This window comes from Blastocystis hominis (assembly GCF_000151665.1).
Source record: "Blastocystis hominis, Singapore isolate B (sub-type 7) whole genome shotgun sequence assembly, scaffold_13".
NCBI lineage: Eukaryota > Bigyra > Opalinata > Blastocystidae > Blastocystis > Blastocystis hominis.
In genome coordinates this window covers 208,258-227,737 of record NW_013171820.1, presented here as the reverse complement: position 1 = coordinate 227,737, position 19,480 = coordinate 208,258, and the positions used below count along the sequence as shown (strand labels likewise).

Sequence of the window (19,480 nt, the reverse complement as noted above, 5' to 3'; positions counted from 1 at the left end):
AAATATATATTGGAGGGAGGTGTAAACACTTTCTGATGAAACACACTGATCCCTGAGACTCCATATTTGGGTCATATATGTGCGACTTTAATGCAAAATAGGCATTTCTTAGTTTTCGGTGAAAAGAACCTATTACCTGTCAAACAAAAAAACCCATAATAAACTCATCACAACCAAATAAAGTATCCGAAAACACTGAATTAACATAGTCATTCTCAATTTCATTCATTCATTCATTTCATTCCATTCCAAAATGAGTACAAATCAAAAGCCGGAAAATAAGGAAACGTTTAACCTGGAGCGTGCCGAAGAAGACGACGAATTTGAAGAATTTGAGAAGGATGGTTGTTTTCTTTTTGGGAGTTGATTTTTAGATTGGATGACCAGCTCTTCCAACCTTTCTTTGTCTATTCATTGGGAAGATAACTGGGATTCTGCAAACGTGAATGACGACTTTTGTACACAGTTGCGTGCTGAGTTGGACAAAGCAAAGACTGCTTAAGTAATCTTGTACCCTTGAAACTGGTGTTTGTTACATATCGTGTTCTGAGGTGTTAGAGCCTTATTCCCTAGACAGACAGACTGATACTCGCTTCGGAACACACCATACTTTTTTATTGGGAAGAAATGGATCCGAAAGACTTCGAGTATTTACTATCAAATTATGCTGTAAAATTACCTAATGATTATATTAGTGAAGCTTGGGTTCGTTTGGAGAGAGAGGTGTGATTCCTAGTCAAATACATATCGACAACAGTCGGAAGTGTCAGAAAACACACAGAATGCGATAAACAGCACGATACGTGGGAGATTGTCTTTGGTCTAAGTATTAGAGGAAGGCAAGTCTGGAAATGCAAATGCATTGAATGACAAAAAGGAGTTTTATTCGTACCTGCGTTGCCTTCTTTCCAATTCATGTGGAGAACAAGAAGGATCGGAACTATGTGCTTCGTTTTATTCGGTATGGAAGATTATTACCATTTCACGTTAAGGGATTAGAAAGAAGACTACGAGTAGCCAATCTGGAAGATTTTGACAAGTTAGCTAGTTTTGTATCAGAGTATTGATATTTTTGTGAACAACAAACAATTTGGTTTTGAGTCGAACCAGGAGTTCTTCAAAAATAATGATAAGAATAAACATAGTTGTTAGTTAAGAATAATAGCACATGCGAATCGTACATGGTCGTGGCGTAGACCGGATCAATCGAATGAGAGTCTCGTGAGGACTTCCTTGAAGGGCAATACCCCCGATAGATACAAAGATATGACCAGGCGCGATATTTGGATGGATTTGTCTCATATTATCGACTTCCTAGAAGTTATATATGAAGAAAGAATCGGTAACATTTACTACAAGAATTTCACGTCCATCCTCGTCATAATCGTTACAAACCGTGAGATGCAGATCTTGCTGAATACAATCAATATCATAGTAAACAGGATGGTTGGAGGAATAAGGCTCATCATAGGAACAATTCGGAATATCAAAGCATTTTTCGATTCTCTTGATGTGCTGATATTTTCGGTTCGTCATTACACGCAGATATAGTTTTCGCTGGATATCGATTCCTTGCAAATCTCCAGTAGCGTAAAAAATCTGGCATTGCAAACAGCACCTTTAGATCATTCGTTTCAATTGGGTACTACAAAATAATAAATGAATTGCCATAATCTTCCTCACAGTCATAGGACGATAGGGATCCAGAAATCGAAGAGGAGAAGGAGAACAATGGCTTCGTTAAGTAGGAAAGGAAAGTGGAGGAAGACTGTTGAGGAGTGATACGCAGTATAGTGTATGTATTAATAGAAACATGCGCATTCTGTGAAATGGAAACGCAAATGGGATTATGGGAAGCCATCACGGAAGTGACAAGAATGGTCGAAGGGAGAAGGTCACGAACAAGTGAAAACACATCTCCCTAATCCTTATTTATTGAAGACAGTGTAACACTACTCTCAGTTCTTGAGAAAAAGCTCAGCAAATGGCGTAAAATGGCAAGAGATGCCAGTTTGCCCCTGCTGAAAATATCAATCTAGATTGGTATATAATAGGAAGAACTGACATAGTGAAGAAGAAACTGTTTGAGTGCGAACGAGTTATCTCCCTGATGAAAAGTGGCTCCGTTTGCAATGATTTCTTCGCGAATCAAGTCCTTGCAGACTTGCTGCCGACTCAGCTCATGCCATGAAGTATTGTCAACAAGAACATCCCAGAAAGTATTCATAATATGGTTGCAAGTCCAAAATAGCGTTGGTAAATCAGTGCTCTGCTCTAGTTGCTTCTGATAGTCATGATAACGTTCGGGAGAAATGCCTAAAACGATGCAATTATCCCCACATTGAATTTCGGTGTGGTCCTGTGACGGATACTGACGTGATAATGATAGAGGAAGATGGGTATCGTTGAAAATGAGAATATTCTAGATCAAAGCCGGTACAAAAGCTTACGTCCACGGAATACGCGTCGTCATTGCTCTTTGTCGGTCGCTTGATACGTTGATACTCCTTGGAAATTACACGCTTTGGGTAATAATCGTCTTGTGACACCAGTCTTTGGGAAGTTAAGAAAGGATGAAAACTCTTTGTAGACATACTAAAAACAAATGTGAACCTTTTTGTAAAATCAAACGGATATAGAATGTGAGGATATACTCACACTTTGCTTTGTTCTATGGAGGGGACTCATTTATCACTCGCAGAACAACTCTCTCAGGGAATTATTATCGATTCCCTTGCATATGTCGATAAAGAAGTAGTTTCTATGAAAATTTCGTAATTGCACAGTATGAGGAGCCAGGAATGCAAGATCGAGTAGATGCTCTCATTCAAGAAGTATTGGATGTTGAGAATCGCCCTTATCTGGTGTAGGAGATGAAATCATTCGTTCCCCGAAATTATCTTGCGGATTGGCCTATGCCTGAAATAAAATTTGATTCACATCCAGGTCTTCAGGTAGGGAACCCTTTTCACTGTATTACGTCCTAGAAGGAGTGGGAACGTGTTCGGGAGAAAAAGCCACTCGCTGGATTTGACGTGACCAAGTATACATTAGAAGAACCCTCCGATGCTTCGGGTCTTGATGCTGCTTCCTGGGAGAAGAGTATTAAAATTGCTCAAATGCAGCTAGAATATCAGAAAGAGAAGTTGTATTTGTGTATAACTTTGATCGCTAGAATGGAAAATCTTCAGCTGTTAGAAAAGTTTGGAAGCAACGCATGGAGAAAGCACAATGACGGATTAGATGCAATTGCGGAGAGGTAGGATTGCGTAGCCGTTGTGAAGTCTAGTTTTGACAATGATTTAAAGGAGGTGCAAGCGAAAACGCAAGCGATTAATCGCAAGCGGATGAACGACCAACAGCGCAGTTATGAGAAATTGAACTCTCTGAAAGAGCAAGCGCTGGAGCTACAGATGAAGAATTACATAATGACGGTAGGTGGAGAGAGAAAAGAAGAGAGGTGTGGTGACACGTAGAAAACATGCGATGCGATGGAAGAAGAGTTGAGAAAGAGGCAAAAGATCGATTCCTATGAATGTTTTCCTCAAACACACTTTGCAAGAATAACACACACAGTAATTAGTGTTGTTGTAGTTTAAAAATAAGAATAGAATCGAGAAAAAGAAGAAGCTGAAACAGGCAATACATAGATCATAGACTGCTTGCTTGCTTGCTTGCTTGCTTGCTGCCTACTTACTTCTTCTTCGTCTGGTTGGCCACCTTGTTGATCTTGGCACGAATGGCAGCCTGATCACCAAGATAATGACCACGAAGAGGAGCAATGGCATCAGGGTGAGGAATGATGTTTCCCTTCTCATCAAAATCGTAAACGAGAGGGCAAGCAGTAGGAATGTTCAGTCCGGTAATGTCCTTCTCGCTGATCTGGTCCAGATACATAACCAGGGCACGAAGAGAATTTCCATGAGCCGAAATGATCAGACGCTCTCCCTTCAACACACGAGGGAAGATCTCCTCCTTCCAATAGGGAAGGAAGCGCTCAGCGGTCGTCTTCAGGGACTCGGTAGTGGGCAACTCATTCTTCGGAATGTCAGCATAGCGACGATCATTTCCAGGGTAGTATTCAGAATCAGTCGTCACGGCTGGGGGAGGAATATCATAGCTTCGTCTCCAGATCATAACCTATAAAACAAAGATTAGTATTGAAATCTTCTTCCATTTTAAGCAACACAAGATGCCTCATAGAGTGATTGTCTTCAAAGAGCTGAAGCCCTCAGACTAACATGCAAAACAAAATCATTGGCAATCCACTTCAAAACAAGACACAACAGAAGAAATTCGATTGCTGAGGTACGAAAAACGTCTCAGCATTCTTCTTCTTCTCTTTCACAATGTGTATATTTCATTCACATTATCCAATACAAGTCACTACTACTACATACCTGGTCAATACCGTGCTTATCAACAGTCTCCTGCTTATTAAGTCCAGTCAAGGCTCCATAGTGACGCTCGTTCAGTCTCCAGCACTTCGTCACCGGAATCCAGAGCTGGTCAGCCTCCTCCAGGGACAGGAAAAGGGTCTTGATGGCACGCTTCAAGCAAGAAGTGTAAGCAGCATCGAACTCCAGACCCTCGGCCTTAATGAGTCTTCCACCCTCACGAGCCTCCTCAATACCTAGTGATCATTGACCCTCTTCAGAGAATACCCTTATCCGACAGAGGAACATCATACCATCCAGTGAAGCGGTTCTCCTTGTTCCACTGGGACTCTCCGTGGCGCACCAACACAAGTCGGTTGAAGGGCTTAACACTAGAAGCCATACCACGAGCAAGCACAGAGGCACAGGATTTAGCGACTGAAGAAGTCCCGAGCATTCGTATAAAAAGAAAAATATGTGGTTCAGAGTGAGGGATCTTTGCTCGGATTTCCCGCGGGTAATTACGCAACTGAGAAGAGAAGCATTCAGAGTCTGTAGTACAAACTCACTTATAAGATATATTACAACTTGTTAACAAGAGCAGAAAAGCAGAGACACAACAAAATAATCTACATGAAAATCTCATTTTGTATTCTTATATATTTAGCATTGTTCGCAATTGCGTTTTCAGTTTGTACTGACGATGTGTACCAAGTAACGATGGAAGGATCAGTTGCTTATGCTGCCTGTGAGGAGGGCTACACAGGCTACCGTTTTGCTCTCTGTAGAGATGGTCAATATGTTAACGAGAACACAACAAATTGTGTTATTCATCACGTTTCTGTTTTGTCATATGGAATATCAGCTGTGGTACTTGTCCTAAATGCATCCGTTAGCGGCATTTTCCCCAAGGCTAATGGTGCTTTGAGCGATTTCTCTGTAAACCCGTTGCTTCCTACTGGGATGTCCTTCAGTAGTGCAAATGGAACGATCAGCGGTACGCCCACGGTTGAATCTGAGGTGAAAGAGTACACAATTCATGCTCATGATGGAGACAATGAATTAACGACCACTCTAAATATATCCGTTGTGGCTCTACCTTGTCCTGCACTTGGTTCGTTTTCTGGAGTGGCTTCAGGCGAGATATCTACGAGTACTTCGGCTTGTCCCGAGGACTATGAGGGAACTTCAACAAGACTGTGCACAAATGGTGTGTTTGGTCCTCTGAATACTGATCAGTGTCATTTAATCGCTCCCTCGTCTTTGCAGTATGCCCCTAGCGAAATCAATTGTTTGCGACATGAATCAGTTTCACTAGTTCCTACATGGGATCATGTCGTCAGTTCGTGGTCTATTTCTCCCCAGCTACCTTCAGGGTTGGCTTTAACAGCCAAGGGTTTGATTGTTGGAGTTGCCGAAGAGGTTCAGGCGGAAACCTTTTACACCGTTACAGCAGAAAATAGCTATGGTTCGACTACAGCAACCATTAAGATCACAATCTCCGCAGCGCCTTGCTCTGGACGAATCGGTCCGTCGGGGAGTTTAGTCACTATTGAGGATGGGGAATACTTGTACGAGCCTTGTCTGCCTAACTTCACCGGGCAAGGAAAACGTTTATGTACTAATGGAATTCTGGGGAATGTTAGCTATGAGGAATGCAGTGCCCTTCCTCCAGAAGATTTTATGTATCCTGTCTCTACCTATACCCTAAATCAGAATGAAACAATTTCCTCTGGAAAGCCTCATTATCGTAATCGTATCACATCCTTTGAGATAAGTCCGTCTCTACCTACTGGAATTGTTTTCAATTCAATGACAGGCGAAATCACGGGAAGTAGTTCAGAACTTTTGACTGCAACAGAATTCTTTATTACGGGAAGAAATGAAGATTCTTCAGCAGTGACATCGATTAGTTTGTCTATTCATCTTCCATATTGTCAGAAGACTGCCGAGTTTGAGTCTGTGCCTGTTGGCCAGTCTCAGTCAATCAACTGCACCAAATCGGGATATTATGGGGTAATAACGAGACGATGCGAGCTGGTAGATGGCAAACCGCAATGGTCTCTTCCCGATTCGTATTGTCAGCCAACGCCAATGTATACTATCCTGTATATTGTGGCAGCCGTTTTTGTTGTCTGTTTGCTAATATTGATCATTCGCTGTGCTCGAAGGAACAAGCGAGAATTGCCAATTACCAAATCCAAACGATAATATAATATAAGATTATATAATAATATATTGTGGCATTCGTATCATCATTTAGATATTTTTTAGTTAGAATCTATATACATATATATCTATATGTATATATTAAGAGTATGGTCGATCAATAGAAGGAATAAAACTTGTTTGTGCAACCAAACAATGCACTCTAAAGATCTAAAGGAGGAATTTCGGCCTCTTGTGACTGTCGCATAATCAAACGACTAAAGTCCGGCGAAGAGATTGTTCTTTTTGCAATATGTTTCACATCCACTGCATACAAACGCTTGTCACGAATGGCAAGAGAAAATATAACGCGGTCATTCTCGTGAATCGCCTCCTCTTCGTCCATGATACAGTCACGAAAATGAAAGAAAAAATCATAAATGCGAAGTACGGGCTCGACTGTCCGAATCTGACCGTAGTGATTAAAAACTCGAACGACTTTCCCAATTTGACGATCTTTCGGCAATACGTCTAACAGCCTATCAAAGTAGTGCTCTGGCAACTCCCTTTTCATTCTTTCATAGGCAATGTGACCTGCTTGCTCGAAAGACACACTCGAAGAGGAGGAAAAAGAGTCCTCGTTGATTCCTCTAACATCTGGAGTAGAACTTCGAGGCGAATGTCTCTCGGAAGGAAGACTTGACACAGAAAAGTGATACCAAGGTTTCTTTCCCTGAACTTTGTTTCGAAAACGCTGAAGTTCACTCAGAGAATACGTGTGTTCTTTCACCCGACACAAACTGGTTCCTATGGATGAACATCAGGAATAACGCGAACCGGAGATATCTCCAAAATCCACAATGATGCTCTTTCCATCTTTGAAGGCGTAAAATAATTGTGATCCCACGTACAGTACAACACCGCTGAAAACAATATCAAATAACATAGAACGAACAAAATACAGCTGGAAATAGATTGCTATGACCAACTAGACGTTAGCATCCCAGGTAAACTAAAACACACAATTAGAACAAAGTGGGCGTATGTAATAACATACACCTCCTTGTCACTCTTGATTACTGCCATTTGGTAACTTGGCACTTCTGGAGCGTTTAGTCAAACAAACAATTGACAACCTCAAGTCATTACTGTGGTTTTCCTTCCATCGCCTTATTATTCGTGGTGCGACTTGCGGGTGGAGCGGGCCTCCTTCTTCTCCTTCTTCAGCTGCTCCATGCGCTGCTTGTAGGCAGCGGCCTCCTGGCGCGAGTTCTCGCGGGACAGCTTCATGGCGCGCTCGTTCGCACGCTTGTGGCAGAGACGCAGGTGGGTCACCAGACGCTGGATCTTGGGCGCCTTGTCGCGCTTGTGGCCATTGTGCTCGAACTGGCGGCGCACCACGAACTTGCGGACGTCGTCCTTCTTGCTCAGACCGAACAGCTGGCGGATGTGGCTCGCACGCTTGGGACCCAGGCGGCGGGGCTTCGCGGAGGCCTCGTCGGTCAGACCCGGAATCTCCTGCTCGCCCTTCTTCACGATCATCAGGTTCAGGACGCAGATATCCGAACCCACGATGCAGCCACGCACGGACTTGCGCTTACGCTCACCCTAGACGTGAAATGAAGATTCCGAACCAACGTCGCGACGAGCACGGTAGCAGGACATGCCGTCGGCAAGCAGAAGACGCACACGGTAGTTGCAGAGAACTCCCTGCTTCATGGGGAAACCCTGCTTATCGTTTCCTCCAGTGATGCTGAAAAATGAGCAAATACACGCAAAACCCCTACCGGAAGACGTAGCCCTTGAACTCATCTCCGAGAAGGTCTCCCTCAACCTCCTGGCTAATTCTCTTGTCCATCAGACAACGGCTAGCAATAAACGAGCAAAACACAATTCGTACAGCTTGTTCTCATCATCGATATCAATAGGCTTCTGAGAACCGAGAGCGGGATAGCAAATGTTCAGCTACGAAGAGATTAGTCAATGCTTCTTAAAGGAAGAAGAAAGAGCGTTTACAAGTGCAAATACCCACCTTCATTTCACTCTATAACAATTAACCACAGTAATAAGGTTATTCTTTTGAATGGAGCAATTGTTCAATAAAGGAACGACAAAAAAGCAGGGAATTTTGGAATGAGGAGAGAAGGGGGTAAATTGAATAAGCTAGCTAAATTAATAAGATGGTGATTTTACCCCAGGGTGGAGTATTCATCAAGAAATATATATGTATATACTTACATATACACATATAGTTTATATTGCTTTAGAAGATTAGAGTGTGATACATGCGTATCTACTAAAATACAGTACAGATAGGCGAACTGTTATTTACTAGTTTCTTTTGTGATGCAAAATAGTCGAGTTTGACGCAATGGGATAGAAAATAAAAATAAAGCAGAAAAAGAGGAGAGTCGAATTGGATGTAGAAATGGGTTTTATCAAATGTGGCTGTGTTACGTCTCAACGATACTAATAAACTATGTAGCAAAGCAATAATATTTGCTTTTAGCAATGAGTATGTGAAATCGCACTTCTCTTTTTTTGTGGTCGTTTACGGACAGAAAACAAGTAGTTGCTCAAAAAATTACATCGGAATGATTGCTCTTTTAGCTTATGGTATTGGGGTATCTGCGTAATTGTTAACAATATCGATACCAAGTGCAGAAAAAAGGGTATATCCGTGGGAAAGGAGCGACAAGAATATAGATACATCCGTTAGGTAGAACACCTTCGTTATATTTCCGTAGTGTGCACTTCCACTCCGCTTTGTGTGAAATTGCAGATAGGTAGAAGGGCAGCAAGCGTGATAGAGTTTGCGGAGCTGAATCAGATCGCTTGGTTGTGTTAAGGACTGTGTTGATACACCTTGCAGAATATAGCCCTCATAGTATTTTTCCCACTCGCCACTATTATTATTATTATTAAAATTATATCCACGAGGAGGAAGGAAAATCTTAACAATATTCTCGTGTGACTTTTCATAGACCTTATAATCAACCACAAATCCCCGCGTAGGTTCCCATGTACCATACAGATAGGTTACTTTGTCGTTCTTTGTAATGCACATTTTATCATAGACAAACTTTTCGTACTGGCCATGCAACAATGTGTGCAGTTCTTTCAGGGTGAGCTCCTCATTACCCTTCTCCTCTGTCTGCCATAGCGAAAAATTGTCACTGTTCATCTGATCCCAGTCTGTCTAAATAAGGAGTGTGGTTTCCATGCTTCGTTAGGGATTGTTTTGTGTTTTTAAATCAGGATTCCAAAAAACAGGGTGTTTTACAAAACTATAGGGATGGATTCTAAAGTGTATGATGTGAACGAGGCGCTCATTGTCGAGAGTAAAACAAACCGACACGTTGGCTCTTTATCTCTAAGTGCGAAATAGTCGATCTCTTGCCAAGAGATGCTTAGAATGAAGGAATGCTATACGGTGAGCGTCTCAAAGCTCTCTTACCGGTTAAACATGAAGTGTCTTCCAGTTTGGAAATCTCGGTTTCTCGTGATAACAGATGGCTATATCTTTAAGTACTCTAGTTCGAATGTTGCTCCACATATATATTGCTAATAGTTAGGGACTGTACGTGAAAGGGTATACTGATTTAGCGTCCTAAACTTAACCCCAAGATTCCCAATTGACGTACGCAACTTTAGTGTTGAGACCGAAGGGCTGATTGTCAGAGTATCTCTCTTGCTAAAATTAGGGTAATTGCGTAGCTCACAAGCTTAACGAAGTGCTACCAATTTCGTTTTGAGAAACCTGGAGAGATGATCATGTTTCAGAATGAGATTGAGAAGTAGATTGGTTTCGTATTCGAGTAATCTGCTGTAGACAGAGACAGTGGAGAATAAAGCAATCGTTGGGTCATGTGGAAACCACAAAGGTGGATTTGCAGATTATTAGTGTACTATTTGCGGTATGGTTGCGTAAACGATTAGTTTGCTGAACGAACAATCGGCGAAAAGGAAAGAATCAACAAGATGTAGGTGTTGTAGTTTGACAGGTTGATGTGAAGGCTTCAAAACGAGCAAAGAATAGAGGTTGAATACTGAAATGTTTGATATTGTTTGTTACAATTTTGTGTAATGAAAAGCCTGATTAGTGTAATTTCGATTGTAGTATGCGTGGTGATTCTTGCCTCGTTGAAAAGCCATCTCATTCTATCTGTGCAACAAATTGAGCATTACCCCGATCGTCTGATCCAGGCAGGAAGTAACATGTCCTACTACTCTGAAAAGCACGGTCCTAGCTTGCGGCATTACCCTGGAAAAGGAAACTCGACTCTGGGAAGAAGAGACGGAAGATTCACGGTGATTATTGTCTCATTTAACGAGGAGCTTTTGGAAAAGACGTATTTTTGAAAAGATGTTGTATTTGTAGAGTGAACAATGTTCTGGAGAATACGGATCCGAAATATCTTAAGGAAGTACAGAATAGTTACTGGCAGTACATACTAGATTCTGATTATTGACGACCTTTCAGATGTACCAGTTCAATGGAATCCAAACGAGACTCTTGTTCGCATTATTCGCACTGGTGGGGCTTCTCCAACCGAGTTCGATATATAGATCGCCGGATGGGTTTGATAGGTGCTCGGTACATTGGGGGAAATAACGCGCGCGGAGAATATCTTGCTTTCATCGATGCTCACGTGTATGTGGGGCCGAACTGGCTGAAAACCCCGAAGCGTCTCATCGAGGAGGATCCCAAAACGGTGGTGAACTATATCAACTTCAATTTGGACAAGGAGCATTTCGTTCCGTTCCCCGTCTGGAAGGGCATCGGCAGTTCCGCTACCATCCGCATGGATCTGAGGCAGATCTGGGGCGGAGGCTCACGGAAGGATCCTTACTCGCCGATCACAATGGGCATGTTCGTGATCAGCAAGTACTGGTGGAACCAGGGCGCGATGGACCCGGATCTTCGCACATGGGGCGGCGAGAACGTGGAGATCTCCTTCCGAACGTGGCTGTGTGGAGGAAGAATCGTAGTGGCGAAAGATTCGTTCGTGGCCCACGGGTTCCGAACCAAGTTCCCCTACCCGGTGAACGGAAATGATGTTGTCCGAAACTATGTTCGAATTGCGCATGTCTGGATGGACGACGAGTACTTGCAGCTTTTCTACAATGCCAGCAGCCTTAACGAAAGAAGGGTGGAAAAGCTCAATATTGGAGATATTTCGGAGCGCTTGGAGCTGAAGAAGCGTCTCAACTGCAAACCTTTTTCTTGGTATGCCGAGAAGTTTAAGGGTCGCGCACTGTGTCTTCCCAGTAATATTATTTTTGGATAGAGGAATCATGTGTAGAACGTATGCAGCCACCCAATGTTCCTTATTCTTGTGGCAGTGTAATGACCGTTTCACCAAATGATTTATCTCACTTCACATACCAGCAAATGTTTTTTAAGAATGCCACTGTCTGGATTGTTTGTTTCAATGGCCAGCACCCATCATTAGGATCATCATTAACCAAAAATAGCAGGGCGATTCATTGAAGTGAGTGAGTGGGATTGAATGAAAAAGGAGAGGGAATAATGGTGAAATATTGAAAGATAGTAGTAATTATTTAACAGAAATTAATAAAACTGAATAATGAATTAAATCATTTGAAATAATAGTCAACAAAATGTATTCAAAATCAATTCCTTTGAAATAATGACATAATTTCAATTCTTCGTTTCTTACTTGCAGAATTGAAGATTCAATATAGTATCTCTGTTTCCAATAACAAATAACCATTATTGTGTGATATGCATTGTAGAATTCAAATACGCTTTCTTTTTCTGAATTTGTATATTATTAAATGAAAATAATTAATATTCTATTCATTCCTACATTCATTAATCCTATTGAATTATTATTAATATTCTCTATGACTAACGACTCCTTTCCCTATGTTTTTCATTGTATGCTGACTTGCCCTTTCATCGACTCTTTCCCTATTCATGCTTTTTATCCCCTGTATTATTGAATGATTTGTAACGACCATTATGTGAAAAACAAAATGTTGCGACAGTCGCCTTTAAGAAGAGATGGACATCATCATTACCTTGTATCAATAATAATAACCATATAAGCATTAGAGAGTTGTACATGTATATAGGTATGTATTATGCAAGCAAATAATGATTCAAGTTGTTGGAATCAAAAAGATTGTAAAAAAACGGATCTATACTCAAGTGAAACGTTTTTCTGGCTAATTATAAATTATTATTCGTCATTCATATAATATTGGCTCTATTATGAAATCTAGTAGAAAACGCGAATCAAAAGAATACGATAATATCGACACTATGACTCTTCCTGAAATGTTTGCCGAATTGATGAATCATTATGATGATAAAAAGCATGATAAACAGAGAAAGGAGGATTTACGTCAAAAGATCTCTCTCGCAAAGGAGAAAGATGCGGAAGGTATTGAAGTGAGCCGGATTTTCATCAAATAGAGTTTATCTCGTGGTTGTCTGGCTATGAAGACCTTCTATCGTTCGAATCGTTTTTTCCTGAACTTCATGAAGTTTTGTTAAAAATATTGTTTCACTGTAATGTGACGTTCTTTGAAGCAATACTGCGGAAGTATGCGGTTAAACTGTTGTACTTTGTGTATGAGTGATTGACAACCTTAAGTATATAGGGCATTTAATGATAAGCGTCTCAAGAGCCAGGCTTGCGTAAACATAGTTTCCCTCTTATTATTGTCGTATCCATTGGAAGTGAATGTACTGAAGTCTTTTCAAGAGCCCTTGGAATTGATTGGAGAGCAAGTTTTGTAGCAATTCTGTACAGCCGTCACAAATAGGAATATGAAGAGGTCCAAGTATCAAGGTCAATACTACGTGTTTTTTCAAAGTCTTTACCTGCTTTATCCGTTTTTAGATGTGTTCACCAAGCAGCTGAGCAGCGTGTCGGGTGTCCCTTTTGTGGAAAAGAAGTGCTTGGATCACCTAGCCAATTATTATTTGAAGCTGGGTAACCGGAACGGACTGCTGAAGAAATATCCCAATGGCTACTACTACACGACCGATCTGGATACGCTCCTTCTCGATGGTCACTACGCGGAAGTCGGTACAAGTGCTCCGGAGTATAATAACGGCTACTGGCTATCCGTGCACGAATTGGATCGCTCATCGAACTCCGAAACGAATGAGACGACCATGGAATCGGAGCGAACTCCCCTCACAACGCCCCTCACTGCAACTCCGCTCTCTGTTGAATCTCCGCAAATCGTCGAAGAGGAAATGACGCCTCCGCCTCCTGCACCTTCGCCTCCGCCTCCAGAAGAAGGTGTCGAAGCCCCCAAGATTGACTGTATTGCGGTCAATGTCAGCAGCTCGGTGCTGTTCGACTGCCTACTCGACCCGACCAATCCGAGCAACCCGCAGAACGTCAGCATTCCCGTCAATCCGGAGAGTATCGCGCAGTCTTCGGCATGTGACAACTGTACGTTCAGCGATCTCATCAGTCTCCCCTCGGGCAGCCAGTACGCGCTGTTCCGGCTGAAGTCCATCGTTTCCTGGCGCTGCCCAAACTGTGGCGCTCGCAATTCGCGCGGGAGCATCTGCATTTCTTGCTCGTACAGCCTCTCCAAGAAGGAAGTAGCACGCACGACGCGTATTTGTGATGTGTAGGAAATCGAGAATTTGAATAGGCACAAAACCGTCACGCCCTGTTTCTCCGCGAAATCAGCTGCCTATTACCTTTGCCGCCCTGTTCCGGTGGCATTGGAGGAACAGCAGGCCACGCCAAGTCGCCAAGTCGCGACCTGTCCCGACGTCTTTGTACAATACGATGTCGTCTCCATGTTCCCGCATGACCTTCTTCAATCCTGCACCGCCACGCAGATCGAAGCTGCTTTACAACTCCATCCGCACTGCTCGCTGCAGGTCGATTACACCCCTGAAAATCTCTACGGCTATATTTGTCATATTCTGCTCCCAGAACAACCGACTGGCAACATAATGTTCTTCGCCTGCGATCTTTTCTGGCTTGAATTTGGGAAAACGGACACATCGAACGTGTATCTGGTGTCCGGGAAAAACGTGACGAGGATCAAAACCAACTCTGAAACCATAGAGACGCAAGGCGAACAAGTGCGGATCTCTTTTGCCGTGGATGTGAGGAAAGTCGTTACGATCCGCTACGGTCTGATGGATGACAAGAAGATCAGCCTGATGGTCAACTCATCGCAAGCCAACATCTATCTGGAGAAAGCCATTTCGAACGTGCCGAACCATTTGAAATCGGTATGCCTTATCAACCAGCCGTCGGATCCGAGCGTGGCATGTTGCATCGGCGTGCTGGGCATCTTCCTTTACAGCTTCTCGTCGCCTGAGAGCTGGAAGAACGTTCCCTCGGACGCTGCGATTCTGAGCACGATAGGCAGCCATTTTGGGAAAGAGGAGGGCGCTCGGAAATACGCTTACTCCAACGCTCAATACAAATTGGTTTTACGGGAAGGAAAAGGATCTTATCTGGATACGTGGAGATACTTTCTGCATTCCGATGATCGAGTGTGCGACAAAAACTGCATGGCGTCCCGCAATCAGTTCATTTATTCGAACGAAAGCTGCTATTTCAATTTCTTTGTCCAGTTCGACTACGAAAAGCACAGTCTCACTCTTGGAAATAGCTCGAAGTGTGGATGCCTGTATTGGAAGTACGCTTTGCCCCTCCCCAAGTTCCAGATCAATATGGACGTGGCACTTACGGAACCAGCGAGCTGCGTGATGCTTTGGTTTAGCAGCATGACCATCCCATCGTACGTGTATTTGAGCCATATCCAGCGGGATTTCATGAGCTTTGTTTCGGATGCAAATCCTAAGTTTTCGAATTGCTATTACACCAAATTGCAGATGGATCAGCCCGTTATGTGCGTGATTCTATACAGATCGGAGCAGGGCGTTACGCTTTATTACACGCGGTCCTATTACGATACTGACTACAAGAAGTATTTCGTCTTTTTGCTAAAGAGCGCTTCTCCCGAAATGGCCACAAACGGAAAGCTGACGTGCGAAATTGGCGAGGATGTTATGAAAATCCAATTTGGATCGATCGGCTTCCGTATTCAGTCCTTTGACATTCGGCGCTACTTCGCTTGCGACGTTCTTCTTTCGGGATTAATCGGTTCCGATGTGACGATTTCGTCATTCACGGCGAGTTCTGCATTTGCGGATACCGATTACTCGCTTCTCACAAACAGCAAGAATGTTTTACTGCCTTCTTTGGAATCTGCGTGTTATATGGTGAAACGAGATGCGTATATCGTCGCCCCCTGCGATATCTCTTACCGCGATTTCCCGCTGCTTGCGAATAAGGACCCCTTGAAACGAGATCCTCCGACGTACAAGACGTCCGGCTGTGTTGCTATTCGAAACAAGGAATCCAACTGGGAATCCTTTGTGATCTCGCAAGATCCCAACGAGGATAAGCTACTTGTTTTCCACTTCTGTGATGAGGATTCTGCGTATAATTATATCTGGAGGAATAACAACGGCACGTTAAGTCCGATGAAACTAATCTTGGAGAGTCGCAAATCGAACGGCTCCTTCTCTTTTAACACGCGTCTTTCTTCGAGCCATAGTCTTTGCCGCGGACTCTACAACTTCTTCAATATCTGCTTCCAGAACAGCACGCTTCAGCTGCTCTTCCACTCCGACTCGCTGATATTATCCATCGCGCAGATGTACAAGTTGTGTGCCGAATCGGAGAAGATCAGTGATACCGACGAGTTCCGCGTTTTAAAGGCAATTATGGAAATCTTCACGCGTCTTCAGTTCTCTTGGTACAACACTGAGTTCAACAACGTTATGCTGACTCTCAAAGATCGTTTTGAAATTGGCACTCAACATGTACCCAGCTTTTGTTGTTAAATTTGATAATGAATAGGATATGGGAGAGTACTATGACTATTTAATGAACGCAGTTGATTCGTGTTACCAGAGACTCATGAAGACGTTGCCTGCTTGCCCTCCGAATCCTCTCAGTGCTTGGCAAGGCAAGATAGCCATCGATGCCCACTGTGATCAGTGCAAAAACACCTGGCCTATGGAAGAGAAGGATTGCTCGTTGCAGGGCTGCTACATTTCCTTGGCTTCTCCAATCTACCCGATTACTGGCATCTCGTTCGAGCTGTATAGTTACGATGTATGTGTGCAATGCATCACTTAAGAATAGAAACCGCCCAAGGAAAGGCCGAATGTTACCTACACCTATCTATTCGACTACAGGGAACAGAGCGTATATCTCGCTTTGGAGCGCGACAAATCGAAGAAGCCGTTCAGTTGTCTTTACCTGGCAAACAAGAAGAGTATGGTGCGTTTCTCTTTTTATTCCTTGCAGGAGATATTCCTTATTCCTTCGTCCCGATACCCTCGTTCCATCAGTTCACGCCTTCCTATTTGTTCGCATGCGAGTACCAGCCGATGTACTGCTTCGAGATGAACGAGAACGCAGTGTTCCATTCCTACCAGTTGGTTGTGGACGTGCTCATCCGCGGAGTCGATAGGAACAATAAGAAGCTCACGGAGACGAACACCGGAAAATACCAGCTTCTGGGCAGTTTCTTCTATCAATACTACGACGATTTTTTGGAATTTGAAATCTTCCAAAAGGTGGTTGACGCCTCCTTCTGCGATTTGTCGTCGGTCGATCTGGGCATTCCTCAATCTCTCTCCCTCCCGCAGCCCCCCTTCTTGCCGCGTACCTTGAAATCCCCATCGCAAGTGCTGTCCTGCATCATGGGCGACATCGCGAAGGTGGCCAAAGCCCACTCGGACCATTATTTGGTGTTCTCCCCCACCGTTTACATTCCTGCGCTGCAAGACGCGCAGCAACCGCCGAGAAAGGGCTTCTCTGTGATTTCGATCGAGCCCAATACCTTCCAGATGGCGTTGTATGTGAATGGCAAACTGGTGGACACGTGCTCGATCCAGGACGCTTACAACGATTTCAAGGTGATCACGAGGGCCAGCCTGATGGTGGGGGAGCAATCCCACTCTGGGAAAGGCTTCCAGATGGGAGGAAAGCTCTATTTCTATAGCCAAATTACGGGGATTCTGCACCAGCTGCCTTATGAAGAGGACAACGGCACGATCACCCACGTGAGCTGGAAGGGATTGTCCCTTCAGCTCCAAGGAATTCAGGCCAAGGGGGATGTGAACATGCTCACCTTCTGCGACGACCACGCCACATTCATGTTCGATTTGAAGGACGCTTCGGCGGCCTCCGCTCGTCTCTACAAGATTACGTGCGGGTCTTCGAGTGAACCGCGCAGCGGGTTTTTGCTCTGCGACTCGACTGGGTGTCAGCTGATCCTTCCGGGGGAGGCGTCCACGAACAACACGATCTGCTATTCGATGCATCTGAAGGAAGGGAACGTGTTCGAAGGCGATTTCATCCAGGTAGGAATGCGCGGATTGGCCGAAATCTAGCTGCTGAAGAGCAGTTACAGCAAGAAACCGGCTCTGGGCATCGTGTTCTCCGGTCTGCAAGTGTCCTACGCGGTGTACTCCCCGTCTGTGAGCGATCTGAGTCTCCAGTCCATGCTGCATTCCTCGTTGCAGCTGGGCATAACGGCCGCAGATCTGGTCTGCAATCAGTGCAACGTCACCCTGAAGAAGGAGGCGAGGCTCAGCGTGTTCCCGAGCTATCTGAATATCGCAATCAGCCGTACCTTCTTCAATGAAACGACCCACGCTCTGCTCAAGGACTGTTCTCATGTCTACATCAACCCGATCCTAACTCTCTCGGGCGTAAATGTCTTTTGTTTTGTCTTTAGGTCGTAGGTGCACTATTATATCTATGCGATCGTGTGCCATGTGGGCTATTCTATGGACAGTGGCCATTATGTGGTACTTTGTCGTCACTCAGACGACGCTTTGAATAGTTCCCTCAATAATAATGGTAATCAGTGGGTTTTCTACAATGACGAGGAAATCGTCCCTTATACTTGGGAAGAGGTGCAGCGCGATATTTACGATTATGGATACTGTCCGACTTATGTTGTGTACCATAAGGAGATTTCTCTGCAGTCTTCTGGAACCTTGTTACCCATCTATTCCCAGAAAGCGATTCCGTTATCTCTCTACCCTGAAGATGTTCTAAGTCAGGTGATTTTTGTGACCTGGGATGTTATTTTAGATCGAAGAGCGGAATTCTCCATTAAGCTTAAAAGTGAAGCACATTCCTTGTTTAGAGGTTGCTTTATCTCAGATTCAAGAAGAAAAGAGAAAATAAGGTTTTCGGTTTGTTTGTTCGAAACTGGTATTGCGCAATGAGAAAGTGTTTCGGTAGTAAAATAACCGCGGTTAGGGGGGGCGTTAGAAAGAAGTGATTAATCATAAATCTGTTCATTTCGTAATACTCTATGTTAGAAGGACAGATTATTTCCCTGGCCAATAAGTTCTTATCTACTTATATATGTGACTTGAATCCGTCAGATCTGAAACTTTCGTTACTCAATGGAGCAATTGAACTTCATAATATCGTATGTAGCGGAGATACATTATCATGTGCAGAGAGTGAATACGTCGTTTCTCAATGACATGGATCTCCCCCTTTGTGTAAAGGATATCTATCTCGGGACTCTTATTATTAAGGTATCCGCTTCTTTCTATTTCTAATTTATAGTTTCCGTGGCTGTCTCTGAACCGCCATCCTATTTCTGTAGAAGTTGATGATATGTATGTATTGGTGCAACCATTGGATCCGAGTACTTCGGAGAATCAGGAAGGAGTGTCTCAGGAAGTGTCTGATGGTGAATTACCTAAGGATACTTTGAAGGACACTTTGAAGGATACTTTGGAGGATACTTTGAAGGACACTTTGAAGGACACTTTGAAGGACACTTTGAAGGACACTTTGAAGGACACTTTGAAGGATACTTTGAAGGATGTTCCTCAGGATGCTCCTAAGGATGCACCCAAGAGTACTTCGAAAGATACTTCGAAAGATACTTCG

The 19,480-nt window shown here is 43.6% G+C and overlaps 7 protein-coding genes; 5 read left to right on the top strand and 2 right to left on the bottom strand.

Annotated features, from left to right (window-relative positions):
• Positions 1-253: 253 nt before the first annotated feature.
• On the top strand, positions 254-522 carry GSBLH_T00001703001 (uncharacterized protein; the record flags this gene model as incomplete). XM_013040145.1 has 2 exons in its annotated part: positions 254-344; positions 375-522. 2 exons carry the CDS (start codon positions 254-256, stop codon positions 500-502), a joined length of 219 nt encoding a protein of 72 aa, XP_012895599.1. The 3' UTR covers positions 503-522.
• Positions 523-2,915: 2,393 nt separating this feature from the next.
• GSBLH_T00007030001 (uncharacterized protein) lies at positions 2,916-3,476 on the top strand (the record flags this gene model as incomplete). Its single annotated transcript, XM_013040144.1, has 4 exons — positions 2,916-2,954; positions 2,988-3,148; positions 3,176-3,259; positions 3,290-3,476. 4 exons carry the CDS (start codon positions 2,916-2,918, stop codon positions 3,474-3,476), a joined length of 471 nt encoding a protein of 156 aa, XP_012895598.1.
• A 78-nt stretch (positions 3,477-3,554) lies between these two features.
• On the bottom strand, positions 3,555-4,850 carry GSBLH_T00001702001 (uncharacterized protein). XM_013040143.1 has 3 exons: positions 4,665-4,850; positions 4,401-4,633; positions 3,555-4,140 (listed from the first exon to the last, which is right to left on the bottom strand). The coding sequence occupies exons 1-3, from the start codon at positions 4,777-4,779 to the stop codon at positions 3,694-3,696; spliced, it is 795 nt and encodes a 264-aa protein (XP_012895597.1). The 5' UTR covers positions 4,780-4,850; the 3' UTR covers positions 3,555-3,693.
• Positions 4,851-5,096: 246 nt separating this feature from the next.
• GSBLH_T00006314001 (uncharacterized protein) lies at positions 5,097-6,522 on the top strand (the record flags this gene model as incomplete). The annotated part of the gene is made up of 3 exons (XM_013040142.1): positions 5,097-5,947; positions 6,023-6,392; positions 6,421-6,522. The coding sequence occupies 3 exons, from the start codon at positions 5,097-5,099 to the stop codon at positions 6,520-6,522; spliced, it is 1,323 nt and encodes a 440-aa protein (XP_012895596.1).
• A 1,130-nt stretch (positions 6,523-7,652) lies between these two features.
• Positions 7,653-8,596, bottom strand: GSBLH_T00001701001 (uncharacterized protein). XM_013040141.1 has 5 exons: positions 8,557-8,596; positions 8,425-8,489; positions 8,312-8,392; positions 8,163-8,277; positions 7,653-8,132 (listed from the first exon to the last, which is right to left on the bottom strand). The coding sequence occupies exons 1-5, from the start codon at positions 8,560-8,562 to the stop codon at positions 7,698-7,700; spliced, it is 702 nt and encodes a 233-aa protein (XP_012895595.1). The 5' UTR covers positions 8,563-8,596; the 3' UTR covers positions 7,653-7,697.
• A 2,014-nt stretch (positions 8,597-10,610) lies between these two features.
• GSBLH_T00001700001 (uncharacterized protein) lies at positions 10,611-11,815 on the top strand (the record flags this gene model as incomplete). The annotated part of the gene is made up of 4 exons (XM_013040140.1): positions 10,611-10,876; positions 10,906-10,951; positions 10,983-11,061; positions 11,094-11,815. 4 exons carry the CDS (start codon positions 10,611-10,613, stop codon positions 11,813-11,815), a joined length of 1,113 nt encoding a protein of 370 aa, XP_012895594.1.
• Positions 11,816-12,765: 950 nt separating this feature from the next.
• GSBLH_T00006313001 (uncharacterized protein) lies at positions 12,766-18,798 on the top strand (the record flags this gene model as incomplete). The annotated part of the gene is given in 11 exon segments (XM_013040139.1): positions 12,766-12,937; positions 12,970-13,099; positions 13,158-13,292; positions 13,323-14,118; positions 14,152-14,766; positions 14,785-16,371; positions 16,409-16,666; positions 16,697-16,829; positions 16,862-17,922; positions 17,953-18,273; positions 18,307-18,798. 11 exon segments carry the CDS (start codon positions 12,766-12,768, stop codon positions 18,796-18,798), a joined length of 5,700 nt encoding a protein of 1,899 aa, XP_012895593.1.
• Between the last annotated feature and the right edge of the window lie 682 nt (positions 18,799-19,480).

Excerpts from the sequence above, each read along its gene's own strand:
- GSBLH_T00001702001 (XM_013040143.1), bottom strand. The coding sequence starts at position 4,779 with ATGGCTTCTAGTGTTAAGCCCTTCAACCGACTTGTGTTGGTGCGCCAC. Across the intron at positions 4,634-4,664 it reads TGTTCCTCTGTCGGATAAGG|GTATTGAGGAGGCTCGTGAG; the intron begins GTATTCTCTGAA and ends AATGATCACTAG. Across the intron at positions 4,141-4,400 it reads ATAAGCACGGTATTGACCAG|GTTATGATCTGGAGACGAAG; the intron begins GTATGTAGTAGT and ends TTTGTTTTATAG.
- GSBLH_T00001701001 (XM_013040141.1), bottom strand. Across the intron at positions 8,278-8,311 it reads TTCAAGGGCTACGTCTTCCG|CATCACTGGAGGAAACGATA; the intron begins GTAGGGGTTTTG and ends CTCATTTTTCAG. Across the intron at positions 8,133-8,162 it reads GCTACCGTGCTCGTCGCGAC|GGTGAGCGTAAGCGCAAGTC; the intron begins GTTGGTTCGGAA and ends TTTCACGTCTAG.